The 27929-nt window shown below is 42.4% G+C and overlaps 1 protein-coding gene across 1 annotated transcript in view; it reads right to left on the reverse strand.

The window, feature by feature from the left end:
* The window catches only part of LOC127617082 (ADP-ribosyl cyclase/cyclic ADP-ribose hydrolase 1), a 73839-nt gene extending 46854 nt beyond the window's left edge, over positions 1-26985 (reverse strand). The window contains exons 1-7 of the mRNA XM_052088967.1: positions 26860-26985; positions 26655-26703; positions 26328-26391; positions 26105-26225; positions 25413-25539; positions 20725-20863; positions 18962-19044 (exon numbers count right to left, since the gene is read on the reverse strand). Of these exons, the coding sequence (XP_051944927.1) occupies positions 18962-19044; positions 20725-20863; positions 25413-25539; positions 26105-26225; positions 26328-26340 (483 nt within the window). The 5' untranslated portion in view covers positions 26341-26391; positions 26655-26703; positions 26860-26985. The remainder of the gene's footprint in view (positions 1-18961; positions 19045-20724; positions 20864-25412; positions 25540-26104; positions 26226-26327; positions 26392-26654; positions 26704-26859) is intronic.
* Positions 26986-27929: the final 944 nt, after the last annotated feature.

Here is a 27929-nt window from a genome sequence, read left to right on the forward strand (position 1 = left end):
GATAACAAGATAATTAACTAAAACCAATGACAAACAAGAACTGAATCAAAGTAATCAAACAATGAACCAATAAAAACCAGATACAAAACATGGAGGGAAAACAGGATGTGACAAGACTAGGAACAGAACAGGAATTTCAAAATAAAAGTACACAAAAGAACAAAGGACAACAATGAACATGACAATATGAGCCCTATAAATAAGGGGACAAGTGTGAATATAAGCCCTAAAAATTAAAAAGGGACAGGATGAATGGAGTAAATGTTGTCTAATAAAGAAGATTTGTCTTTTATATGTTGAATGGATGTTGTGAATGAAAGCCTGTCTTGTGAAACATTGAAAGGAATTTGCTTGGTTAACAGAAATCTTGGCTTTATGGCAAATTTACAAAATTGCAACATTTGTGATACAGAGAGAAAAACTCAGTCTTTAATGCATAACTAACAAAGAGAATATATCCAATTTATAGCAAAGAAAATCTATTTAGACCTATTTTCAATCTTCCATCAATATATGAGGCAAAGGAGTAATACAGTATAAATTAACAATAGGGAAAATAATAAAAACGATGAGACAGCACAGCTGTAAAACAAAAATGTGCATGAAATAAAAAATTAAAAAATAGCATTTGGTTGGCAGAACAAAATATTGTCATGGGCTGTTCTATTCAAGCAACAAAGGAAGCATGGTGTAAGCTTAGCTAAACTGAGAAAAAGCAGTTGTTGACTGGTCATAGCTCCTAACTAGACAGTAGCAAAGAAAATTATTTAACTTCATACAAGAGAATTTATACAGTTAAGTGATATAACGGTGCTTATAAGTTCATTTCACAGTGACAAGTAAGAATATTAAAATTATTGAAAACTTTAAAGTAATTTAATTTCATTTGGGAAATCACATTATCTGAGAAAAAAAACTTTGACTCCAGTGTTTTGCATTAAACTAAAGTCAATGAAGTAATTGGATTTTAAACAAAAGTTGTATTAAAAGATAAGAGTTTTCATAATACATAAGGTAAAATTATGGCAGCCACTCCTGTGGACATATTAGGATTAAAATATCCATTGTGTAAAGAACTTATAGATGAACTCTCAAACAAATGGCAAAAAAGAACCAAAGACTTGATGACAAAATGGCCAAAGGAAGGGACATTTGATGTATCTTTGTGTGAGGAAATGGAAACGTTGATAAAAAAACTAAAAAAAACTAAAGATAAGAGTAACAAAAATAAAAAGAGAGAAGCAAAAAGAGAAAGGGATAGAGAAGTGCTAGCATTGTTCAAAACAGAAGGAGAAAATTCTCTGAAAAATATAAGACAGGCTAGAAAGATATTGAAGGATGCAGAAAAAGAGATGAGTAAAAAGAGAAGAGGCCCTTGTCAAACCACCTCCATGTGCCCTCAGAAGGTCAGTTCCCAATACTCAAGGGGACAAAACTGTTATCTGTGGGGGATATTAAAGCACTCCTGGAAAACATTGTAGGAGGAGCAGATATGGGAAAAATCCTTCAAGCATCTTGTCTGGATAGAGCTGTGGACTCTTATTACATGGATGGAACTGATTTTGATGCATACCGTCCAGCAGTGTGGCAGGCAATGCGTGCTGAGTATCCAACCAGAGTGGACACTAAGGCACTAAAAGGGGAGCAGCTAGGGGAAACAGAAAACCCAATCACATATGTTCAGAAACAACTAAATCAATGGAAGCAAGAGACTGAAGGGAATCCAGAAGGAGACTCATTAATATCTACATTGTTTAGAAATGCTGTGATAGATGCTATGCCAGAAGCTGTAAAGAGCAAGCTAGAAGACGTGGTCGGCCTAACCTCCAAAACACAACCTCCACAAGGAATTTTGTGATCTTGTGACTAAAACAGAAAAAATTAACAAAAGCTCAAAAACCAAGAGAAAGAGCTGCAGAAAAAACTAACTCTGTTAGAACTGACACATAAGCATAAGAAAAAGATTCAAGCTACAGTAAAGAAAGAAGAATCAGGGCAAATGACAATAATGGCTCCTGTAAATGCTCCAGCACCAACCATGCAGCTGAATCCACTTACAGCAATCCCTATAAGTACACACCAGTTCCCTGCGCCCATCATCAATGTGGTTGATCCCATCATCAACCAGAGATGATGGGATGGAAAAGAAGACCATCACAAGGGGAACAGAGAGGAAGAGGCAAACCTAAAATATTTCCTCCAAGAGGGTGCTGGGGATGTGGACAGAGTGGACATAACAAAGATGAATGCCCCATAAATCCATGGCAACCACCACCTGGGGTTGGAGGGGGGAGAGGCAGCAGTCCTTTCGAGGTCCATCTCAAGGTCCAGTAAACCCTTGGGGAGGTCCAAATCAAGGATATTAGGGATGCCCAGAGAATCCTACAGGGGAGAGTCAGCTTCCAATTTGAACAACCAATGCTGATCAAGAACCTATGCTGCAGGTTAAAATAGAGGAAAACAACCCATAACCTACTATAGCACTAAGTTGGACAATGTAGCGCAAGGTCACCCACCAACAAGGCCTTGCAGCAGTATATTACGCATATGAAAAAGCATCTACATTAACCATGGGATACCCAATAACCATTTATACACATCACAAAATTGTGGAGTTAATAGAACAAGGAAAATTTGTTCTGACTCAAGCCCGCATTCTAGCATATTCATCACTACTTACGTATCCAGATGTTACAATAAAGCGATGGAATACAGTCAATCCAGCTGAATTGATTCCATTGGATTATGAAGGTGAGCCACATGACTGTGTGGCTAACTCATTGGCATTTACTAGGTTACGACCAGATCTTGAGTCTATGCCAATCTATTGGCACTTACTTTGTGGATGTTCTAGTTTTAGAGATTATGTGGGAACTCATACAGGATATTCAGTAATAAAGAAAAACATGGATGAATTTGTACCTGTAATCTCCCAACATTGTGTACAGCATTGCTCTGCTCAATTAGCAGAATTGAAAGCTCACACGAAGGCATATAATTTAGCAAAAGGACAAACAGCAAATATTTTCACTGATTCAGCTTATGCTCACGGTGTATGGCATCTGTTTGGAGCAGTATGGAAACAGAGAGGTTTCAAAAAGAGTGATGGAACTCCCATTCAACATACTGAACAGAAAGGTCAATTAATTTATGCTATGATGCTACCAAAACGATTGGCTGTCATCAAATGTCAAGCTCATAAAAAAGGAAATTACTTTGTCATTAAAGGTAACAACATAGCGGATTTTGAAGCTAAGAAGTAGTTTCTCTAGTAGTTTTAATAGAACCCCAACCTCAGTTGGATGATGTTATTCGAATTCAACAACAAGCAGATCCATATGAACAATCCATGTGGAACCTAAGGAGCTAAGAAAGACACAAAAGATATTTGCAGTTCACATGAAGGATAGATCGTCGCACCAACCACACTTTTAAACATGCTTATTCCAGATTTGCATGGTTTTGACCATTGCGCTAGGGGAGAAGTGATAAGGAAAATTAAACAGCAAGGATATTGGTCTCCATACTTGCATGCAATGGTGGACGAATTTCTGTCCACATGTGAAGTTTGTGCCAAAAACAATATTAGGAAAGGAACAGCAACACCAATAGGCCACATACCAATTCCAGAAGGACCATTCAAGCACCTGGTGATGGATTATGTGGACATGATAAAGCGAGAACAAGGAAAAAGGTAAATGCTTGTGGTAATAGACAGATTTAGCAGATGGGTAGAAGCAATACCATCAACAAGAGAAGTAATCCCTAGATTTGGAATACCATCAGAAATAAGCTCAGATAATGGGTCAGCATTCATTCAAAAAACTGTAAAACAAGTATTGCAACAATTGAGAATAAAACAGAGGTTAGGGTGTGTTTATCACCCACAATCCCAAGGGATGGTGGAAAGGGTAAATGGTACCCTCAAGGCCAGACTTAACAAAATATGTGAAAGTACTAAACTTAACTGGATTGAAGCTTTACCTCTTGCGCTAATGAGCTATTGCATGCAAACTAACAGAAGCACGCACTTAACACTGCATGAGATGCTTACGGGTCGACCCATGCCTGTGCCATATTGTAGAGGTCCCTACAAAGGACCTCCTCTGGAGCAATTGCAAATGGAACTCAGATCTTATGTGAAGAAACTAACTGCAATACATAAAGCTATCTATTTACAGGAAAAGAGAAAAGAGCCTGAAGAAGAGACAGAGACACCTTGTCCAGTCGTTCCAGGTGACCAAGTCTATTTGAGAGTATTCCGAAGAAAGTGGAATGAGCCCAGGAGAGAGGGAAAGTGGTGACAGCTACTCCAACAGCAGTCCAAGTGGAAGGAAGTACCACCTGGTATCATCTGAACCACTGTACAAGTAAGGAAGGAGAGAAACTTGAACCAGACAATATGAAAGAAAGTGTGGTGAGACCAGAGACACAGAATGAAGAATTACAGAATGTCAAAATCTCAGAAAGAGATGCACAGGGAGTGGAGCAAAGCAGAGAAGATCAAGAAAGTGGTAGGAATGAGTCCAATAGCATGTGTGATGATCATCACATACCTATTGCATCTGGTAATGCAAGCTCAAGCTACAGCCAACACCACTACTCAGGAAGTCAACCAGACTTCCCTACAATTGAAAAGGTTTTTCAGCCCTCAGTCAGACCCAGTAGCAACTCAATAATAACTCAAACAGATCAAGAATCAAATAAAAAACAAAAGATATCAAAACAACGTAGAAACATTGAAAATAATATCAATAGTAATGAAAAAATGTGGAAATTAGGTTATGGGAAACAGTGCAAAATAATGAATGGTATGAATGGGCAACTTTTACAGCAAAAGAGATAGGAATGGAAATTGCCTACTGTGTTCCAAATCACCCCTGAATAAGGTAACGGTAATTCCAAATCAACATGACTATCAAAAATGTGCTGACTTTAATAGAAACTTTTGTCATTTAAAAAAGCATATATTTTTAAGCGTTTTTGGGAAATTCCATTCTTAAGGATCCATTCAATAAACCACATTGGGGAGATTGGTGTAGATATGGGTTATAAAAGAGAACATTAAAATAAAAAAAGGAAAGGTAGAAATCCCAAAATGGTATGACATAGATTATAGCCAAGAGTATGAGTATTATAGTAAACCTGAAGGAATTCATGATTTGGGAGAATTTGTGAAAAAAGCTCGGAGGATCATCAGAGACTCCAGCCACCCGAGTCATGGTCTGTTCTCACTGCTACCATCAGGCAGGCGGTATCGCAGCATCAGGACCCGCACCAGCCGACTACATGACAGCTTCTTCCCCCAAGCAGTCAGACTGTTGAAGAATTGATCTCTCACGATCAATAATTTGCACTGCACTTTATTAACCTATAATCTCACACTGGATATTCTCCTCAACACAACTACTTTATATATATATATATATATATATATATATATATATATATATATATATATATATATATATATATTTGTGTATACTCTTTACTTATTGTATTGTATATTGTGTATTCTATATTGTGTGTATTGTTTACTGTACAATGTATATAATTATTGTGTAAGTATGTGTACATCTGACATGTAAATTGTGTAAGTATGTTGTTTACTGTAATTGGTATATGTCTCATCACTGTCATAACTGCTATGTTGCTCGGACCTGCACACAAGAATTTCACCTACTGTTGCACTTGTGTACATGGTAGTGTGACAATAAAGTGATCTGATTTGATTTGATTTAAGGGAAGATGTGCTACTACTTGGAACTTAGACAAAACAAATTCTTGGCACTCAGATGTACCTGTAAGAGCCCTGGTACTTCAAGCACAAGGATTGAGAAAGGGAATAAAAATATATCAAGAAGAGTGTGATAATTAAACTATAGCATTACTGTCAATAGAGTTATATGAAGATCAAAAAATAGTGGTGGCAGATTTTTTTTGGGTCTGTGGAAAAGAACAACTTATGGTGTCTTTACCACTAGGATGGAAAGGGATATGTGTTAGAGTACGATTGATTCAGGAAATTACCATGGCACAGTGGGAAGCCGGACAATTCATAAAGGAAGATAGGAATAGAAAAAAGAGAGCATATTGGTATATGGAGTGGTGGTGGTGTAGTGGTCTAAGCACATAACTGGTAATCTGGTAATCAGAAAGACACTGGTTTGAGCCCCACAGCCACCACCATTGTGTCCTTGAGCAAGGCACTTAACTCCAGGTTGCTCCAGGGGGATTGTCCCTGTAATAATTGCACTGTAAGTCGCTTTGGATAAAAGCGTCTGCCAAATGCATAAATGTAAAATGTAAATGTAAATGTATGTAAATGCATATAAAACAGACCCTAATGTGTTTTTAGACTCAATCGGTCAACCTAGGGGTATACCTAATGAATTTAAGGCTAGAGATGAAGTCAAAGCAGGGCTAGAATCAATATTCATTTGGATTACACAAAATAAAATACAGAGTGGATCAATTATATTTACTATAATCAACAGAGGTTTATTAATTACACTGATGATGCTTGGCGCAGGGCGGAGGGTGGGGCTGGGTCGTGGTCCTAAACACCCGGTCCCTTATCAGGCTAATTAAGCCTTGGAGAGGGATAAAGGTCGATGGCAGACTGTGGTGCGACAAGAGAGAGATAGTTTACGGACATGTCTGTCATGTGTGTGTTTGTCTTTTAAGTTTATCATTAAAACTATTATTTATATTATCAAGCCGGTTCTTGCCTCCTTCTTTCCATGGATCCCTTTACACTGGTGCCGAAGCCCGGGGAGGAGGAGGTATGCCTGTTGCGGAGTCCTTGACACTGCCCTCCACCGAGGGGAGCGCAGCTGCCATCCGGGGGAGGGAGTAGACCGACCGTGGTGAACGGCCTCAGTCCACAAGGTGAGTGGGGACTGGACTCCCTAACCGCCTGGAGCGATGGAGCCGCTGCCAGGGGCAGAGGAGAGCCCTGCCATCCCCCAGAAATGCGGAGGGATTGATGGAAGACCGCCGTCCGCGAGGGGAGGAGGGAAGTGTCTCCCAGAGCGCCTGGAGCTGTAGGGTTGCTGCCAGGGGCGGAGGAGTGTCCCCACGAGTCGCCGAGAACACGGAGGGACGTTCTTTCCGCCAGGGGTCGTGAGTCTGACTCCGGTCTGCCCGGGGAGAAGCGGCTGTCGTCCGCCTGAGAGGGTGGAGTAGTGATCGAGGACCATGCGACGGTTTATCGGAGAACCGGCGAGTGGGCCCCGAAGAGGCAAAATACCCCTATTGTTTCTGTTAGTTTTCTTATTATTATTTTTCTGCTTCTTCTACTCATGAGTCTATGGCAGCCCATTGAATCAGATGAAAAAATAATTTTGTTTGAACTGTGAGTCCTATTTTAGCACATGTTCAGGGAGGCTGCAACATATGGCGATTCTTGGGAGGAATACACAGCATCAGTGACCAGATACATCAGCAAGTGCATTGATGATGACACTTTCTCCAAGACCATCACCACACGCTCCAACCAGAAGCCGTGGATGACTGCGGACGTGCACACACTGCTGAGGACCCGAGACTCCGCCTTCAGAGCAGGCGATAAGGCAGCCCTAAGAACAGCTAGGGCCAAACTGTCCCGGGCCATCAGAGAGGCAAAGCACGCACACGTCCAGAGAATCCACAGTCACTTCCAGGACAGCAGGATCACACGCAGCATATGTGGCAGGGCATCCAGGCCATCACCAAGTACAGGACAACATCAGTTGCCTGTGACAAATAGATGCCTCCCTTCCAGATGCGCTGAGAGACTTCTACGCTCGGTTTGAAGTGCAGAATGACGTGGTGGCGAGGAAGACCACCCCTCCTCCCAATGACCAGGTGCTCTGTCTTACCAAGGCAGATGTGAGGAAAACTCTGTAGAGTCAACCCACGGAAGGCTGCTGGACCAGACAGCATTCCTGGCATAGTGCTCAGAGGATGTGCAGACCAGCTAGCAGATGTTCTTACCGATATCTTCAACATCTCTCTGAGCAGCGCCGTCGTTCCAACGTGCTTCAAGGCCACCACCATCATCCCCATGCCAAAGAAGTCTTCAGTGTCCTGCCTCAATGATTACCGTCCCGTCGCACACACACCAATCATCATGAAGTGCTTCGAGAGGCTCGTCATGAGGCACATTAAGACCCAGCTGCCCCCTCACTAGACCCACTGCAGTTTGCGTATCGTCCAAACCGTTCAATGGACGATGCCATCGCCACAACCCTCCATCTGGCCCTCACCCACCTAGACAAAAAGGACTCATACGTTCGAATACTGTTCATAGACTTCAGCTCAGCATTCAACACGATAATTCCTCAGCACCTGATTGGAAAGCTGAACCTGCTGGGTCTGGACACCTCCCTCTGCAACTGGATCCTGGACTTCCTGACTGGGAGACCTCAGTCAGTCCGGATCGGGAACAGCATCTCCACCACCACCACACTGAGCACCGGGGCCCCCCAGGGCTGTGTGCTCAGTCCAATGCGGTTCACTCTGCTGACTCACGACTGTGCAGCAATGCACAGCTCGAACCACATCGCCAAGTTCGCCGATGACATGACCGTGGTGGGTCTCATCAGCAAGAACGCCGAGTCAGCATACAGAGAGGAGATGCAGCGGCTAATGGACTGGTGTAGAGCCAACAACCTGTCCCTGAATGTGGGCAAAACAAAAGAGATGGTTGTTGACTTTAGGAGAGCACAAGGTGAACACTCCCCGCTGAACATCGACGGCTCCTCTGTGGAGATCGTGTTCACCTGGCGGAGAACCTCACCTGGTCCCTCAACACCAGCTCTATTACAAAGAAAGCCCAACAGCGTCTCTACTTTCTTCGAAGGCTGAGGAAAGCACATCTCCCACCCCCCATACTCACTACATTCTATAGAGGGACTATTGAGAGAATCCTGAGCAGCTGCATCCCTGCCTGGTTTGGGACTTGCACCGTTCGGACCGCAAAGCCCTGCAGAGGATAGTGAGGACAGCTGAGAAGATCATCGGGGTCTCTCTTCCCTCCATCAAAGACATTTACAAAAAACACTGCATCCGCAAAGCAACCAGCATTGTGGCCGACCCCACACACCACTCACACAAACTCTTCACCCTCCTGCCGTCTAGCAAGAGGTACCGAAGCATTCGGGCCCTCATGGCCAGACTGTGTAACAGCTTCTTCCCCCAAGCCATCAGACTCCTCAATACTCAGAGACTGGTTTGACACACACACACACACACACACACACACACACACACACACACACACACACACACACACACACACACACACACATGTCCTGAGTTGCACTTTAATTACTGTCACTTTATAACTGTCTACTACCTCAATAACTGCTATGTGCATAGAACACTTTCTCATAGTATGTTATATTTATGTTTTTAGAAACTATCATCTTTTTGCACTACTGTGTACTGGTCGGTGCTGCACGGTCTCACACTGTGCCTATTGTCCTGTTCATTGTCAGAAATGTCTTGCACTGTCCCGCACCATGGTCCTGGAGGAACGTGGTCTCGTTTCGCTGTGTACTGTACTAATTGTATGTGGTTGAAACTACAATAAAAACCACTTAAATTGACTCGTGCCCAGATAGTACCTCAGCAGTTTCAGAACAGTGCCACATACTGGACAAAAGTGAAATAGCAATGTTTAGTTATTTTTTAAATAAATGTTTTTTTATGATTGAAAGTTAACTTTTTCTGACACCTCGTGCACTGTTCATCGGACCCTAACCAAAAACATGTCACAATGCTTTTCATGGTGCCAATTAATGGCTTGACCACAGTATCGCTTCTTGCAGCTATATTTCTATTTGTTTCCCTGTCTGATGACCCATATCAGCTCAGTTCCTGCTCGGTGTTGGACTCCATTGCTAATTGTCTCTGAGTTATGATGACTAAATGCAGCCGGTGCCAGCCAGACATCACTTCAGTCTATTATGATGGACTTCAGGGGATGAAATGATGCCAACTCCAACCATAAGTAATGAGATACTTCATATACTATTGCCTGAACCTTGTACTTAGGATAGACCTCATCAAAATGTATTGCCGTTTGAACTGCAATGCATCTCACTGATCTATGCCTGTATCACCTTAGTCTAACGATTGACTAGTTAATCCAGGATGAACTTCAAAAGACATTAGTCATTAATCTTACAGTTCATACAAAATCTTTGTTTAAACACTGGCCCTTACTTGGTTTACAAATTTTAAACCATGACTTGCACTGTACATAAATAACTAATATTGTCAATATATTCATGCTGTTTAGCCAGAGGGTAATTGGCCCCCACAGTTAGCCTGGTTTCTCCCAAGGTTATTTTTCTCCATTAAACAAAATGTATGTTCCCCTTCTGTCACTCACTCGACGTTGTATCGAATGAAGTGACACAAGGGGGTCTTCCTTGGGAGCCATGCATACCTCTGAACTTGAGAAAATGCCAATGTGAAATTGGCAGAGAGAATTTGCATGCCCCACCCCAGACATACGGGTACAAAGGGAAGCGTGTGTGTGCCACATTTGAACCACCTGGTACCATTCTTCCCTGAAGTGCATGACGAGCTGACGCGGTCGTGGAGGGCACCTTTTACTGCCCGGAACCAACCAATCCACTCGTCCGCTCTCACTACCCTGGATGGCGGGGCGGCACACAGGTACACGGAGGTCCCACAGGACAGAGCGGTTGCGATCCACCTGTGTCCCGAGAACGCCGCCACCTGGCGGGACAGCCCGGTACTCCCCTCCAGAGCCTGTAGGATGAAGTCATTGACCTCGAAAGCCTACAGCACCACCGGACAGGCCGCCTCCACCCTGCATGCCATGACTCTCCTGCAGGTCCACCAAGCCAAGGCTCTCAAAGATCTGCACCTGGGTAGTCCAGACCCCGACGTGCTGAAGGAACTGCTTTCATTCCTGCAGGAGAGGCTGGAGGGGAGGTGTATGTAGCTGCTATCATGGCCCACCATGACGCAGTAGATGGCAAGTCCCTGGGTAAGCATGACTTGATTATCAGGTTCCTGATAGGTGCCCGGAGACTGAACCCTCCTCGTCCCCCTTTGAGCTGCTTGATTCAGTTGAGCTTAAGGCCCTCTCCCTGAAGACGGCCCTCCTGATCGCATTAGCCTCCATCAAGAGGGTTGGGGACCTGCAAGCGTTCTCTGTCAGCGACACCTGCCTGGAGTTCGGTCTGGCACATACTCACGTTATCCTGAGGCCGCGACTGGGCTACGTGCCCAAGGTTCCTATGACCCCCTTCAGGGACCAGGTCGTGAACCTGCATGTGCTGCCCCGGGAGGAGGCAGACCCAGCCTTTTCATTGCTGTGTCCAGTCCGTGCTTCGCGTATATATTTGGACCGCACGCAGAGCTTTAGATGTTCTGAGCAGCTCTTTGTCTGATTTGGCAGAAAGGGAACGCCGTCTCCAAACAGAGGTTAGCACACTGGGTTGTTGACACCATCTCACTGGCCTACCAGACCCAGGCCATGCCCGCCCCCTTGCGGGTCCGAGCACACTAGGCAAGAATTGTGGCAACCTCGTGGGCACTGGCCAATGGCACCTCTCTAGCCGACATCTGCAGAGCATCAGGCTGGGCAACACCCAACACCTTTGTAAGATTTTACAATCTCAGTGTTGAGTCGGTCTCGTCCCGTGTTTTGTCTGGTCCGAGCCGGTAGAACTTGTTAATGCGGCACAACTGACCAGGTGTTCCACTTGCACACAGCGCCCTTCACCAAGTTGATCCAGTGCACCTTCTATCGCAGGTTAGCCACTAAGCGTCGCTTCCTCCTCAGTGCAAATCCTGACTGACAGATGCACGCCCGCTTCCATTTGTACCCATATGTCCGGGGGCGGGGCATGCAAATTCTTTCTGCCAATTTCACATTGGCCTTTTCTCAAGTTCAGAGGTACACAAGGCTCCCTTAATTTGACAGAACGCCTCCCTCAGGGCACGGAGGTTACGACAGTAACCATGACGTTATTTGTTGCTTGCAACAGTCGCCATTGGATTGCTCACTTGGGTTCTAAATACAAGTATTATTATTTATTTTATCTATATACACAATTTACAATCCAATTTAATCAAACTACACAATAATGACTATAAGATTTTATAGATATTACAGTTTAATTTTCTGTTTACCCTCTGGGGTCGACGGACACGCCGGCGCATCCTGCTGGATTTTTTCGTCATTACAACAGAAACAACATAAACTTCTCTGTCATTTTTGGGCATACAGATAAGTGCAAGACATCATTAGAGACTATAAAGGGTCTACTTTTATTTGTGTACACTTACAATAACAACAAAACCTTGTGCTTTTGTAAAATAAAGAAAATAAAAAGGTTGAGTTGTAAGCAGTCTCTGGGTTTGCGAGCATACATCTGAAACACGTCAAAAAAAGGAACTGAAACTCCACGAATACTTATCACACAAACATGAAACATATGTCTAAAGAAAGCTTAAAATGTTTACTTTTAAATAAAACAATTCAAATTTAAAACAAATATTCTCCTGCAATGCAATCTGTATGAAACGAAGCGATGTACATTTTTAACTGGTTCATCTAATTATCTCTAATGTGATCACACATACCAGCAGAGTGCGCCATTCATATGCTAATGTGCTGAGGCGATCAATGCCTCCCTCAGGAGGCATTAAATGCCCTCGACTGTGCCTTAAAAACAACAAATACGTTCATTTTTCTACACATTTGAAAGACAGCATGATACACAAGTGAGAAAACTCCTGGATAGTGACGAAGAGTTCACATTTTCCTCAGAAGAAGAGCGGGACTCTTTCTGTCACATTCCTCAGTAATAAGCCCAGGGGAGGTGTCTTTTGTCAGTTGGCGCCTCCTCGCATATGACCTTTCTAACACAACCTGTCTTACAAAAGTTAAATTAGTATATTGTTTTGTATGAATGATCAGGATGGTTTTCACATCATTTTGTAGCAAAAACTATAGGCTACAAGATCCAGATCTCAAAAGGCTTGTGGACAAATGTTTAGTATGTGTTATATGGCCTTATTTCAATGACTTACAATTTTTGTTTTTTCAAAAACCATGCATAAAGTTTATTTTCTCAAAAATACAAACCTGTACATACATGTTGCTCACATATTATTGAAGCCCAGTTTGTGCTAAATACAGTGTTATCAGACTTAACCCATTATTGTGTTTTTAAGCAACTGAAAAAAGCACAAATGTCAAGGCATGTCAAAACTTCTCCAAGGCCCAAAACACCCTCAGACCCCAGTGGGTTAATTCATAATTTTAATTCAAAATTATAAAAAATATAGAATAATTTATTGGTAAATAAAAATGACTTGAATTGAAACTGGGATTGGAAAATGGCCAATTTAAGTGTTTTGAAACCAAACTCACGCAAGTCAGATGGGCATCACGTCACACGACATTTAATAAAACCAATAACAGAAAAATTGCACGTTATTTGTGTACACTTGTCTATTTGTGTGGCTTTTGCCCTATATGGAAAATAAATGCTGAGTTGCAGGAATGGGAATCGATCAGGAAGAAAATCATAGCAGGTGAGCATGGAGTAAAATTCAGCAAGAGTATTCATGTGCGGAATAGAAACTTAAGGAGTGGCATGGAAAAAAATTGTCCTCTAGTCTGGATTTAGCAATGTCCAAAAAGATAACAAACCTTCACATACAGAATTTTACTCATCACATCACTCCATGTCCATTTAGACAATGGTATAAGCTTACCAAATAAATTTTGTGATACAACAATTCACACAAATGTAGCTGTTAATGTATAAATAATTGGAAGTGGTTTGGAACAATGCGTAGGTAAAACTTTAAAGACACTCTTCTAACTGTGAACTTTAGACTATGCAAATGAGAGAATAAAGGATTGGCCACACTGTATCTGCCACTTCTGTTTTAATAGCCAGTCAGGACACTGGAACAGGATGGCACCAAATTGGAATCTCCTCATGAAAAAGACATTAAAGTGTCCTTAAAACAGCCACACCCCATACTGAGTCTCTGAAGGAGACTGTAACAGATCACTTCGATGTTCTGCGTATTCGCTCCATGAGGAAAAACAAAATATGTCTCCACTCAAAAGAGAAAGGAGACACTAACAGAACAACACTCAACATTCTTTACCGCCGGTCTACAAGGAGACTGTTGCAGATCATCCAATGTCCAGAGTCCCTATACTAGAATCAGAATGAGCTTTATTGCCAATTATCCTTACACATACAAGGAATTTGTCTTGGTGACAGAAGCTTCCAGTGAACAAACAATAGAGCAACAAGGCAGAGATAATAATAAAATAAATAGAATAAAATAAAAAGTGAAAAAGTAAAAGCCTGCCAGAAGGCAACAGTTCAAAAAGGTAGTGGGCTGGGTGAGTGGGGTCCAGAGTGATATGTCCAGCCTTTTTCCTCACTCTGGAAGTGTACAGTTCTTGAAGGGAGGCCAGGGGGCAACCAGTAATCCTCACAGCAGTCCGAACTGTCCTTTGTAGTCTTCTGATATCTGATTTCATAGCTGCATCAAGCCAGACAGTTACTGCAGTGCAGAGGACAGACTCAATGACTGCCGAGTAGAACTGTATCAGCAGCACCTGTGGCAGGTTGAACTTCCTCAACTGGCAAAGGAAGGTCAACCTCTGCTGGGCCTTTTTCACAATGGAGTCAATGTGGGTCTCCAACTTCAGGTCCTGTATGATGGGAGTGCCCAGGAACCTGAATGACTCCACTGCTGGTTCTCGTTCTCAATGGGGCACGAGGTAAATTGTGCGTGGATCGCGGAGGATAGCATAAGCCTCCACATGCTGGGTCTCCGCGATGTCATGCATAATGATGATGCGTGGATTGACAGTCTCAGAAGCAGAGGCAACTGAGGTGAGTAACCGCGCCACCACGAGGATCTACTAAGTAGTGGGAATTGGGCATTCCAAACTGGGAGAAAGGGGATAAAAAAACTCCAGTCAGTGCAGTCACAGCAGGTTTGTAGTTCCAGCTCTGCTTCATTGGTCCAGCTCTTTTCAGTCTTTAATACAGGTTTAGCTGATTTTAGTTTCTGCCTGTAGGTTGGAAGATGAAGAACCAGACAGTGATCAGTCGCAAAGCTGCTCTAGGGACAGAGTGATATGCATCCTTTTTGTTGCGTAGCAATGATCCAGAATATTTATTTCTCTGGTGGGGCATGCATGTGCTGTTTGCATTTGGGCAGTTCACATGTGAGGTTTGTTTGTTAAAATCCCCAAGAATAATGATAACCGAGTCCGGGTCTTGTTGTTCCATTCTGTGATCTGGTCAGCCAGCTGTTGCAGCCCTGCATTCACAAACGCATGTGGTGGGATATAAACACTCACCAGAATAAAAGAGGAAAACTCCTGCGGTGAGCAGAAAGACTTACAGTTAATATAGAGCACTTCCAAATTAGTACAGCACAACTTCTTTAATGTTGCTACATCTGTACATGTTCCACCGCCTCTTGTTTTCCCTGTTAGCTCCAGGATGCGATCCGCTCTGAACAGCTGAAAGCTTGGCAGATGTAATGCGCTGTCTGGAATGGCTCATCTGTTCGTCTGATTTGTTAGGAAGAGAGTGGAGATTCGCTAGATGAATACTAAGCAGCACTGTTCGAAAGTTTGTTTCCCTCATCTGCATCTCTTAAACAACAGAGCTGCACCTCCGAAATGTCCAGCAAAGCATCCGAATATAAAAAAAAAATGCCAGGGAGAAACAACAGAAATATCCAGCTACAAGTTTTAACTCTGGCAAGCAAATCTTCTCTTCAAGTTTCGTGCATCTGCACATTCCAGATTGCAAGAACCCTCTTGGTGCTTCCAGGAGATCGGAGGGTCGGTTGTGTGAACAGCAAGCTCTGTGCACTTTGCTAGTTTTTAATACTTTTTGTGTCATAAACCATTGAGATTCAATACACCCTGTTCCATAAATGTTCTAAGAAGACAAAATGTCAAAAATTTTAACATACTTGGGCTCTGGAGACATTAAAAGACACTTACGTGCTCAAGATGACACCTCTGACAGGGCTGCAGACCGGGGACTGAGTTTGAATGGTGTGGTGGGAGAGATTCAGTGCCGAATGTCGAGCATGTCGTCAATGCTGACGAAGGTCGTTGCTAACTTGGAGGATCTTGCTGCAATACGTAGATCAAATCACTGCCATGGAGATGAAGTTCTCTGAGTTGATTACAAGAATGGGGGTCGAGAAACAGATTGATTATCCGGAGTTATCAGACAGAGAATTAGCTGCTAACCCGCTAGCGACCAAAGTGGACTTGAAACACATTTGGGAAAAGTTGGAAGACTTTGAGAATTGTAATCAGAGAAACAACATCTGAATTGTTGGAATTCCTGAGAATGAAGAAGACAGAGATATGATGAAATTCCTAGATGAGCTCTTCCTGAGTTTGCTCGACATAAGAGGCCATAAGCTGGAAATCAAGTGAGCTCACAGGGTCCCGGCTTGGAGAGCCACTGAGGGAGAGTAAAGGAAGGCTTTCTTAGAAGAACCACAGCATTTTCTTGTTCCCAGACTCTGTGAATTCGACAAAGAGAGAAACGTGATCGATTCATGGAACGCAAGAAACTCTTACATCAATGGAAGTACGCTTTGGCACTGATGTTCCCAGCCAAATTGAGAATAGATACTAAGGATGGCTGCAAAGATTTACATGTCCCCAACAAGCATTGTCCTTCATAAAGTCAATGGAATCAGTAAGTCAATGTGTGATGCAGCAGAGTGGACTTGACTCACTGAACATTCACTTGATCGTCTGAGGAAACTAGCTGCCTTCTTTGCTTCTTTTTGCGCTGGTTCCACCTAGCGGCTGGAGTATGTTTTATGGAATAATACTCCTTCGGAACAGTTTGTGGATGTATCTGCACGTTCTTTGTGCCTGTGGCTCCTATTGAATGGAGTTTGTTTTGTGGAATATTTCTTGCATTTCTCTCGTAGGTGTACATGGAATGTTTAAGTTTAGAGGTGTGCGTGGGTTTAATGTGCACGTTTTTATTTTTTCTGTTTTGGGGAAGTTTGGGGTTTGTTTGTTGGTCTAATGTTGGAATGTGGTCTTTATCATTTTAGTTTTGACACACAATCTATTTTTTCTAATATGTCAAAATATTAAAAGTTAATATGAGTGGGTTGTCTCTCTCCATGTGGAATGTGAATGAGTTGGGGCACCCCATAAAAAGAAGGAAGGTTATTTCTCTTCTTAAACATAAGAAAAATGAGATAGTGTTTCTTCAAGAAACGCATCTTTCCCCACAGGAAGCTGAAAAATTTGGGAAATTATGGGATGAACATGTTTTCTTTAGTGCTGGCTCAAGTAAATCAAGGGAGTCATTACATTGATAAGTAAGCATCTACAATTCAAATAGATCTTGAAGGGAAGTTTGAAGCCACTGGTACCCCTATATATAATTCTGGGAGGAGACTTTAATCTTTTGATGGACTCAATCCTTGAACAGAGTGAAATAATGTGTGTAAAAATCTTGGTCTTTTTTGAACATTTGAAACCGTCTGGTAGTGAATATAAATTAGTTTCATTGGTCCATAAGATTTATTCTAGAATATATATTTTTATATTGAAGTCCCTCATTTCATCTGTTGTTGATTGTTCAATTGGAAACATTTTAGCCTCAGATCATGCCCTGGTGTGTTTAGTGTATGGAGAAAAAGAACTCATATAGTTGGTGCTTTAATGTATCCCTTTTGCAAAATCCTGAATTTCAACAAACGTTAAAGGCAGAAATAAAAATTTATATGGAGACCAACTGGTCCTCAGTATCTTCTGTAGGCATGGTTTGGGAGGCACTTAAGGTGGTTCATAGGGGTCGGAACATAAAGTATGCCTCATTCATAAAAAAATCCAAAGCATGGAGTTAGAAGGGAATATTAAAAGTGTAGAGGCAGACCTGCAGTGCCGAATATCATCTGATAGCCTCAGAGAACTGACCCGATTGAAATACAGATAGAATACTATTCTGTCATGGAAAGTGTTGTTTGGTTATTCAGGGCAAGACAGTTATACTTTGAGTCGAGGGACAAAGCAGAAAAACTTCTGGCCAGATCTATAAAGCAGAGGGAGTCTTTTTCTACCTTCCCCTCAGTGAAATCTGCTGGTGGTGAAATATTTACCTCGGCCGTTGATATTAATAATGCTTTTAAAGTATTCTATCTTGATCTTTATAGTTCAACATCTTCGTCTACTGATGAAGATATTAGAAACTTTGTGGAACCATTAGAACTCCCTAAACTGATGACAGAGCAAAACAAATTACCTTGATTCTGAGATAACATTGGAGGAGATTGGCATGGTAATTAAGGCTTTGCCTACAGGCAAGGGTTACGGGCCAGATGGCTTTGCTACTGAATTGTTTGAGCTTGAAATCATGATCATGCCTAGAGACTGCAATGATGTACAGTGAAAGGAGTTATATTTTGTTTTTTTCACACCCAAAACCAATTGGATCAATTCAGAAGACATTGATTAAACCACTGGAATCTTATGGATTACTTTTCTGGATTTACTTTTTTGTATATGGAATCAATAAAAAATTGTTCATAAAAAAAAAAAAAAAATTAAAAAAATAACTACATACTTTGGTTTCTTGTGTGGGGCTCAGTTCATTTCAATTAGTGCCAGTGTGATTCTCACTACAAATGTCTTACTTTCCCACAATGCAATGCAAATTAGACTGTTTTACTTAAGACAGCTCTGAGCTAGTTTTATGCAACAAGGCTTTCTCTGTAATCTTTAGTTAGACTAATTGTTAGAAACAGTCTTAAGTTAATGGATACATTCATGCAACCGTTCCCAAATCATCAAACTACTGTATGTTGGTAACAATGGAAATTGCATCCATAGTTGGCTAACAATGCTTTTGGGAAACACCCCATGGTTTGTGCTAGAATAAACAAAGCTCACATTCACAGAAGCTTGCTTCCATAGTGAGTACACAGGATGGTTCAAACATGTTGACCATTCAGGACAGGTGTGATAGTCGAAACCTTGCAAGAGACAGATAGAGAAAGGGCTTTAGTATCAATGATGTACTGTAATGGCCTTGTAAAATGTGATAAAATGTAATCTATTTATGTTTTTCTTCTTTAAGGTCATACTCTTGGGAAAATATGCTTAAAAAATGTATAGAATATATATTTATAGCACCTGAAATATCTTCTAAACAAAGTGTGGTGAGGTTGATGGTAACCATAAACATATTTGTTATTCTTGTAAAAAAATTAAAATATTCTAGACAGGAGTAATCCAGACAACAGACCAAATCTTTAAGACGTCAAATATAATAAAGGCAGGAAACATTGTTTTGGGTATATGTCTTGTAGTCCTCAATAGAGATTAGTTTTATTTGTTTAGAATCTTAAAAGAATAGTTCGCCAAAAGAATAAAATGTTCTCATAATGTATTCACTCTCATGCCATCCCAGATATGTATGACTTTCTTTCTTCTTTAGAGCAAACATTTAAATTTTTAGAAGCAAGCAAGTGAAGGGTGCCAACATTTTGAAGCTCCAAAATGCATAAAAAGGCAGCAGAAAAGTAATCCATCAGATTCCAGTGGTTTAATAAATGTCTTCTGAATTGATCAATCGGTTTTGTGTGAGAACAAACCAAAATATAACTCCTTTTTTAACTGTACAGCTGGCCATTGCAGTCTCTAGGCACAATCATGATTTCAAGCTTGATAACTTTTCCTAGCGCCATCTAGTGACTCCGCGCATGCATCAAGCACTAAAAGTGTAATCAAGCTTGAAATCGTGATTGTGCGTAGAGACTGCAATGGCCAGATGTACAGTGAAAAAGGAGTTACATTTTGGTCTGTTCTCACACAAAAACAGTTGCATCACTTGATTAAACAACTGGAATCTTATGGATTACTTTTATGCTAACTTTTTCTGCTTTTTGGAGCTTCAAAATGTTAGCACCTGTTCTCTTGCATTTTATGGACCAAGAGACCAGAGGTATTCTTCTAAAAATATTAATATGTGTTCTGCTGGAGAAATTTATTTCTCTATATGAAACTTCTCTCATCATTTACCCACCCTCATGCTGTCCCAGATCATTTTTGGGTGAATTATTACTTTAAGAAATACAGCCCTTAATCAAATAACACAGAATTGGAGAAGACAAGAAGCCCCTGTTTTAAAAGGTTGACTAAACTAAATTCTATATGAAGAATATTTGAAAATAACATGGAAAATATGAAAACAAAAGATGAGCTTTTTGAAAAAAAGATGTGCACTATTTAATTTAATACATGAAATTAAGGAATAAGTAGGAAGACCGAAAAGTGAACAGTCAAAAGGAACTGCTTTACCATTTAATTTCAAGTAATTTCCATGCTTATTTTTATTTCCCTAAAAGCTTCTATGCATGTATGCATTATCAGATTGAAATCCAATTGTGAGATATATGAATGTGTATACAGTGTTTGTATATGAAGTGTTAACATATACAGTACTTATATTTGTATTTATTTTCTTATTTCTTTACAATATCATTATAATTAGTATATTTGCTGAATAATGTGTGGGTGGGTGGAGAAAAAAAAGAGGAAATGTAATAAATAGTTATGCCTATTGAAAATAATTTTAATGTGCAATGAAATGAGAAATGTATTGAACAGATAGACACAATCATGTGTATATATACATTTAAAAAAAGCCATACCTCTCTCTCTGTCCTGCTGTCTGCACCAGATCAGGTCATTGAACATGAATCCCACCAGTGTGTTTTCTAATGTCCAGACACTGCCTTTGACAGCTGCATAGCTGTGCATGAGATCTCTCGTCTTACTCCAGAAGAGCAACTGTTTAACAATCAGAGCAATCCGATTCTCATCAAAATTAACAAGAGAAGGCAAGTAAATTATAGCTTCATCAAGAGCCCAATCATTCAATTATTTCCAAGCATGTTTTAAATCTGTTTGTAATTTACTGTTACATAATATAAAATATCTCAACAACACTTTATTAAATAACCATCACATTGGATGAATTTCAGGATGTAACATCTGAGGTTGTTACCCATCCTACCAACATCCAGAGGGAGCCCTCTCCTGAAAACTGATCTTCACCCATTTCTTCACTGCATATGTCCTGTTTACCACATGTATATATAGCCATGCAGTTCCATTGTGCATTGCAATGTATTGCCAGTTTACCCTGCCTTACCAAGTGTTTTTCCATTGCTTCTTGATTCATGTTATGACCATTGCCTGTTTTCCTGGATTTACAGATTTTTGGACTGATTTAGTTAAGTCAAAGCAACTCAACTTCCTCACTGTCCATGGGACTGTGCAGTTGAACTTCTGTCTAATACAACTCCAAAGAGAAGCAAGGCATGTGGTCCACATAGGTACGAAAAGCACGCACCGGACCAGAAACAAAAAGGCTGGGTCTGCCTCCTACCAGGGGTCCCTGAAAGGGGTCATAGGAACCTTGGGCACATAGCCCGGTCACAGTATTAGGACGACGTGGGTGTCTGCTGGACCGAACTCCAGGCAAGAGTCGCTGACAGAGAACACTTGCAGGTAACCAACCCTATTGATAGAAGCAAGCATGATCATGGAGAGGGCTTTGAGTTCGACTGATTCTAGCGGCTCGAAGGGGGGTTTCTGAAGGCCTGAAAGGACCATGAGAGATCCCATGAGGGGAACAGGCATGGCCTGGGAGGGTTCAGCCTATGGGTGCCTCTAAGGAACCTGATAATCAGATTGTGCTTCCCTAGGGACTTACCATCCACTGCGTCATGGTAAGCCGATATGGCGGATACATAAACATTCAAGGTGGAGGGGGACAGCCTCCCCTCCAGCCTCTCTTGCAGAAACGAAAGTACTGATCTAACTGACTGGTCTTCAGATCAGGAAGAACACCAGCGCCACTTTAGGGCATAAAGTTGCCTGGTAGAGGGAGATCTGGCTAGGTTGATTGTGTCTACAACAGCAGGTGGTAGGCCACTTAGATCTTCCGCATCCAGTCCAGGGTCCAGACATTGTATGACGAGGTTACTGAAGTCTGGGCGCGGATGCCAGAGGGTGCCCTGTCCCTGAGATAGAAGGTCCTTCCTAAGGGGGATTCGTCAAGGAGGGGCTGTCGCAAGGAGCCTGAGATCCGAGAACCAAGTCCGTGTGTGCCAGTAGGGGGCCACAAGAGTGACTTGTTCCTCATCCTCCCTGACCTTGCACAGCACCCGTGCAAGTAGGCTCACTGGGGGAAATGCGTACTTGCGAAGCCCCTGGGGCCAGCTGTGTGCAAGTGCGTCTGTCCCGAGGGAAGCCTCTGCTAGGGAGTACCAGTGGGAGTGAACAGGTCTATCTGTGCTTTGCCGAACCATTCCCAAATCAGCTGAACCGCCTGGGGGTGGAGCCGCCACTCTCCGTTGAGCGTATCTTGTCCAAGTCCAAGATCGGTCATAAGGGCTGTAGAAACCCTTCTTTATCTCGGCTGGAGGGACAGGCTCTATCACGTATTTGAGTAAGAGGGTCGAGATCTCCGCCCGTAGTGTGTTGGCGTCTTCGCCGGGCAAAGAGGTAAAGCAGATGCCGGCAAAAGGGGGCGGGGGCCTGGAGAACTGAATCACATAGCCGAGTCATATGGTCCTGGCCAGCCAGTGCGACAGGTTGGGAATTAAGAGCCACGCATCCAAGCTCCGTGTGATTGGCACTAATGGGACAATCATTTCTGACATACCTGGCGAGGCTTCACAGCGGAGCGGGGCAGCTAGTGTGGTATCGGGAGGCAAAAGCACGTCCTGAGGCTTTGATGCTGAGAGAAATCTAGAAGCACTTACCTTGCTCCACACACCCGAAAGGGGGCACCCTCTAGACTCGTCAGAACTGGCCGGCTGGAGGGCAGCAGTCGTGGGTCCGGGACTCTGTGGCACCGGTTTGTCGTGAGAAAAGCATTTGCGAGCAAGGTGACCCAGGAAATAAGGAAATTGCTCCATTGAGAATGTGTACACCGAAGGGGGTGCGGCAAAGGAAATAAATTTAAACAAGAATTCTCCTCCCAGCCCTCCACCAGGGGATGGAGTGGTCTGCTTACCAGTTTCAGAGCAAATGTCTCATTCTATGGGTCGTCCGTCTCATGAAAGTGTGGGAGCATTCCGGGTCCTCGAGGATGTGAGACGTGGGACATGCACTTCCTGCGGGGCGCTCAACGCTGAGGCTGAGAGCTGGGCACAGGTAGAGGTGGAGCCGCCTGACATTTGGAAGCCGCAGGAGGACGCCCTCGGCAAGCAGACGGAGCACGGCCCACGCTGGAGCGGTTGAGGGGTATGATGTGGGAAATGGCCTCCGTCTGTTTCTTCACCACGAGAATCGCTGGGCGAAGTCATCAACGGTGTCACCGAATAGACCGAGCTGGGAGACGGGGGCATTGAGAATGCAAGCTTCGTCTAGCTTCCCGCATCTCTACCAGGTTCAGCCAAAGATGATGTTCCTGGACCACGAGGGTGGCCATCGCCTGCCCAAGTGTCCACGCTGTGAGCTTTGTGGCCCAGAAGGTGAGGTCAGTTGCTGAGTGCAGATCCTGCAACACGTCGGGGACAGGACCTTGCAGGAGGACCATGGCATGCTGGGCGGAGGTGTTCTCGGGGCACAAGTGGAACGCAAACGCTCCGTCAACCTGTGGGACCTCAGAGTACCCATGGGCCACCCCGCCGTCGAGGGTAGTGAGAGCGGATGAGCAAGGAGGTCGGTTGTGGGTAGTGAAAGGTGCCCTCCATGACCTCATCAGCTCACCATGCACCTCTGGGAAGAAAGGAACCAGGGGAGGGGCATCGTCAATCGTCTAGCCATGAAGGCTTTGGGGAGGATGGAGGGTTCCAGTCCAACCCCATGCTGACGGCCAGCCTGAATGTGGCAGCCCAGTCGGGTCTTCCGCATCAGACGGCGGAACGCTATCAGATTCAGCGCCGAACTCATCAACCAGCTTGGGGGGCTCAAGGGAGTAAACCGACTGGCCGTAAGGCGAGCTGCTCTCACCTCGAGCTCGGATGGAAGTCAACGAGCGTGCCGGGGGGCAGGTGGTTCGTGGGGATCTACCCAGCGAAACAGAGCCTGCTGCCATCCCCAAATCGCCTCCATAACCAGCCGGGTCGTCCTCAATCCTTGCTGTGGGAAGAAGGAGCGACGTGGGGGGTGGTGGGAGTGGCATTCCTCTTTAAGAAGGAAAGCCGTGACTGCAACGTTAGGTTCTCGCAGTGAGAACATGAACCATCCACAAACGCCACCTGAGTGAGATCATGGCCCAAACACACGTCAGGAGCGGAGAGAAATGGACCGCATCCAGGAATTACACAGGGGCGAAAGGGTATCTTTATAAAGACGCGTCCTGAAAAGATTCTTAAGATAAGATTCAACTTTAATGTCATTATGCAGAGTACAGGTACAGAGCCAATGAAATGCAGTTGTTTTCACATATCCCAACTAAGCTGGGGTCAGAGCGCAGGGTCAGCCATGAAACCTGGAGCAGATAGGGTCAAGGGCCTTGCTCAAGGGCCCAACAGTGGTATCTTGATGGTGCTGGGGCTTGAACCCCCAACCTTTCAGTCAGTAACCCAGAGCCTTAACCGCTGAGCCAGCGCTGCTCGTCAGGACGTTCAATGCCAGCCAGGATGTTCAATGCCAGCTGTGTATTGCTCTTTTAGAGAAAATAAACTCTTTTTAAATACTCTCTTTTTGCAGCACTGTCGAAGTGCCCAGGGGCAAAGCTGCAATGCCGTGCAGAGAAGGAGAAAGCCACTGATATGCGTCGTAGATCCAACAGCATAAGCTCTGCAGATGTGAGTGGAACAGTAAGTGATCTCAGCTTGCTGATCGCACAACTGCTCGGCTCTGATGAACGGGCAAAACATGACTTAATTTTGGTTAAAAATAATAATTTAATTGTTCGTAGTTTTAACACCTTGTTCATCATGAGAGCTGCTGTTTAATGTAATTTTTATTTAAGAAATAAATATCAAAAGTATCATATATATATATATATATATATATATATATATATATATATATATGTTGTTTTGTCCAAATCATGCAGCCCTGCAATAAAAATAATTAAATACTTTGAATATTAAACTTCAAAGGGAAGACTAATTGTGATTAATAATCATGATTATCATTTTAACCATTATGTGCAGCTCTAGCTTTACGTAATCCACTCACTCCTTAAACTAACAACAGTCAATGTATTGGCACTATGGAGCCACATGGTTTTTGTTTAGCTTTTTTTTTTTTTTTTTTACAAATTGAATACACTAAACAAACAATGGAGACCATGAAAACAGGCTTCTGTTCTGAATCGTGGAACACTTGTGTGTTATGGAAAAGGGTCAATATTGCTGTTCTTAGGTGTCACCTTGTCACATGGTAAGATCTGAGTGCTGGCCCGGAACATTCTCTGGTAATCTTTAACTCTCACACCACAAGGAGATTGCCTGATGACAGCCTCTTCAAACTCCTGCCAGATCTCCTCACAATTATACCTGTTAGAGACACACACACACACACACACACACACACACATGTTGTGTTTCCATGTTTTATGGGGACTTTCCATAGACATAATGGTTTTTATACTGTACAAACTTTATATTCTATCCCCTAAACCTAACACAACCCCTAAACCTAACCCTCACAGAAAACTTTCTGCATTTTTACCTTTTCAAAAAACATAATTTATTATGATTTATAAGCTGTTTTCCTCATGGGGACCGACAAAATGTCCCCACAAGGTCAAACATTTCGGGTTTTACTATCCTTATGGGGACATTTGGTCCCCACAAAGTGATAAATACACGCTCACACACACACACACACACACACACACACACACACACACACACACACACACACACACACACACACCTCAAAATGGGATGTATTTTCTGTGCATAATCAATGCAGGATGTCTTGTCACGTTCATCTTTGAGATGAAAGTGATGAAAGGTTCATGTATGAATTCATATCAGGCAGACAAAACACAAATAACACATTTAGGTGGCCTATTTTAGAGTAATATTTGTGTGCCAAAATGCTTTGACATCTCACCTGGAGCTGGGGTTAATCAGCGTTACATATTCATAGCACCGACCAATGACAATCTGTTTAAGATGTGGGGTGGTCCCAAACCCTGCTGCTCTATCCGTGAGGAAAAGAATAAAGGCAAATCCTGTTTTAATTGTGCAGAAACAAGAGATTAAAGAAAAAAAACGTTATTATTTAACACACTGAAAGTATTTAATAGTATTCATGTGGCCTACCAGATACTCACCAAAATACTTCATTCTGAAAACAACCTGCTGTCCTCTCTAGCAGTTAACATGCTTTTATTACATCTGTCAAAAGGTGAGGGAGTAAAAACTTCATAAATGTCTAGTTGTGTCAAGGACTAATGTGGAATTTATGGATTTTTGTACCAGAGCTCAAAGAGAGAGAGAGAGAGAGAGAGAGAGAGAGAGAGAGAGAGAGAGCAGTATGGCCAGTGTACAGTATCTGTTAGATTTGCATTGTTTATTCACATCTGTCCTTTTACAACAATATGAGTCTGTGTCCTTCACTTTAACTAAAATAATTAAATCAGTGTAAATAGGTCCTTCACCCTCACATTCTCTGGTCCATATTTCTCACGATACAGATGCTTATCTGATCTTAAAGAAAGAAGAGATTAACACTTGAGCGAGTGATGCAAAACATATCAACAAATATAACAGATATGATTTTAAAGTGACAAAAAATTAAACTGGTCCACAGGAATAAATAATTAGCCCAAAGTGAAGAGAAATTAAAAGGAAATTAACACATACCTTCTTGTTCCGATATTTAAAAACAAAAGTGTACTGAATGTCTGTGGTTGAGGTTTGGTGACAGATTTCAGTGCTATTTAGAAAGACTAAACTAGACTAGGAGATCCACCAACTGCTTTTTGGTTTGGTCCATCTGAGTAAAGAAACAACTAATTCCTGACACAAACACTTCCACAGTCTACTGTGGTAGATTCCCATGATTCCAATTATGATGTTTGGCAGCATGTCCACATACAGGGAGGAGGAAGTGACACTGTGCTGACTATATTACCAGGAGAGAGTTCCTTTAAAGCTGCACTATGTAAGATTTGTATTTGTTTTTTGGTTAAAAATTAACAAATTGCCATTATAGATTGAGTACAAAAACAATCAGTTTTAAAACAATGTTGTTATGTCCTCATGTGTTCCAACTGGAGAAACTACACTGTTCACTCAGTCACACTCACACAGTTAAAGGAATAGTTTAAACAATGATGAAAATACTCTCATGATTTACTCACCCTCTTGGCATCCAAGATTTGTATGACGTTCTTTCTTCTGCAGAACACAAATTAAGGTTATTAAAAGAATATTTCAGCTCTGTAGGTCCTCACAATTGAAGTGAATGGGTGCCAGAATTTTGAAGCTCCAAAATATTCTCCTCTGTGAGACTGTGAATCACCATGAACAGAAGAACAATGGGAAAGTGAAACTGAAGTGTAAATTGACTGAACAGGGAGGAGAATTTCAGGTATTAAAAATGACTGTAATATTGATCTGTTTCTCACCCACTCCTATCATATCGCTTCAGAAGACATTGATTTAACCACTGGAGTCGCCTGGAGTACCTTTATGTTGCCCATCTGTGGATTTTGGAGCTTCAAAATTTTGCCACCCATTCACTTGCATTGCATTACAGAGGTTAAATATTCTTCTAAAAATCTTCATTTGTGTTCTGCAGAAGAAAGAAAGTCATACACATCTGGGATGGTATGAGGGTGAGTAAATGATGCGAGAATTACAATTTTGGGGTGAACTATTCCTTTAAGCAGAGGCGGATTAAGGTGGTCAGGGGCCCCTAGACTGCTCTT

This window comes from Xyrauchen texanus, chromosome 23 (genome assembly GCF_025860055.1).
Source record: "Xyrauchen texanus isolate HMW12.3.18 chromosome 23, RBS_HiC_50CHRs, whole genome shotgun sequence".
In the NCBI taxonomy this organism is placed as follows: Eukaryota; Metazoa; Chordata; class Actinopteri; order Cypriniformes; family Catostomidae; genus Xyrauchen; species Xyrauchen texanus.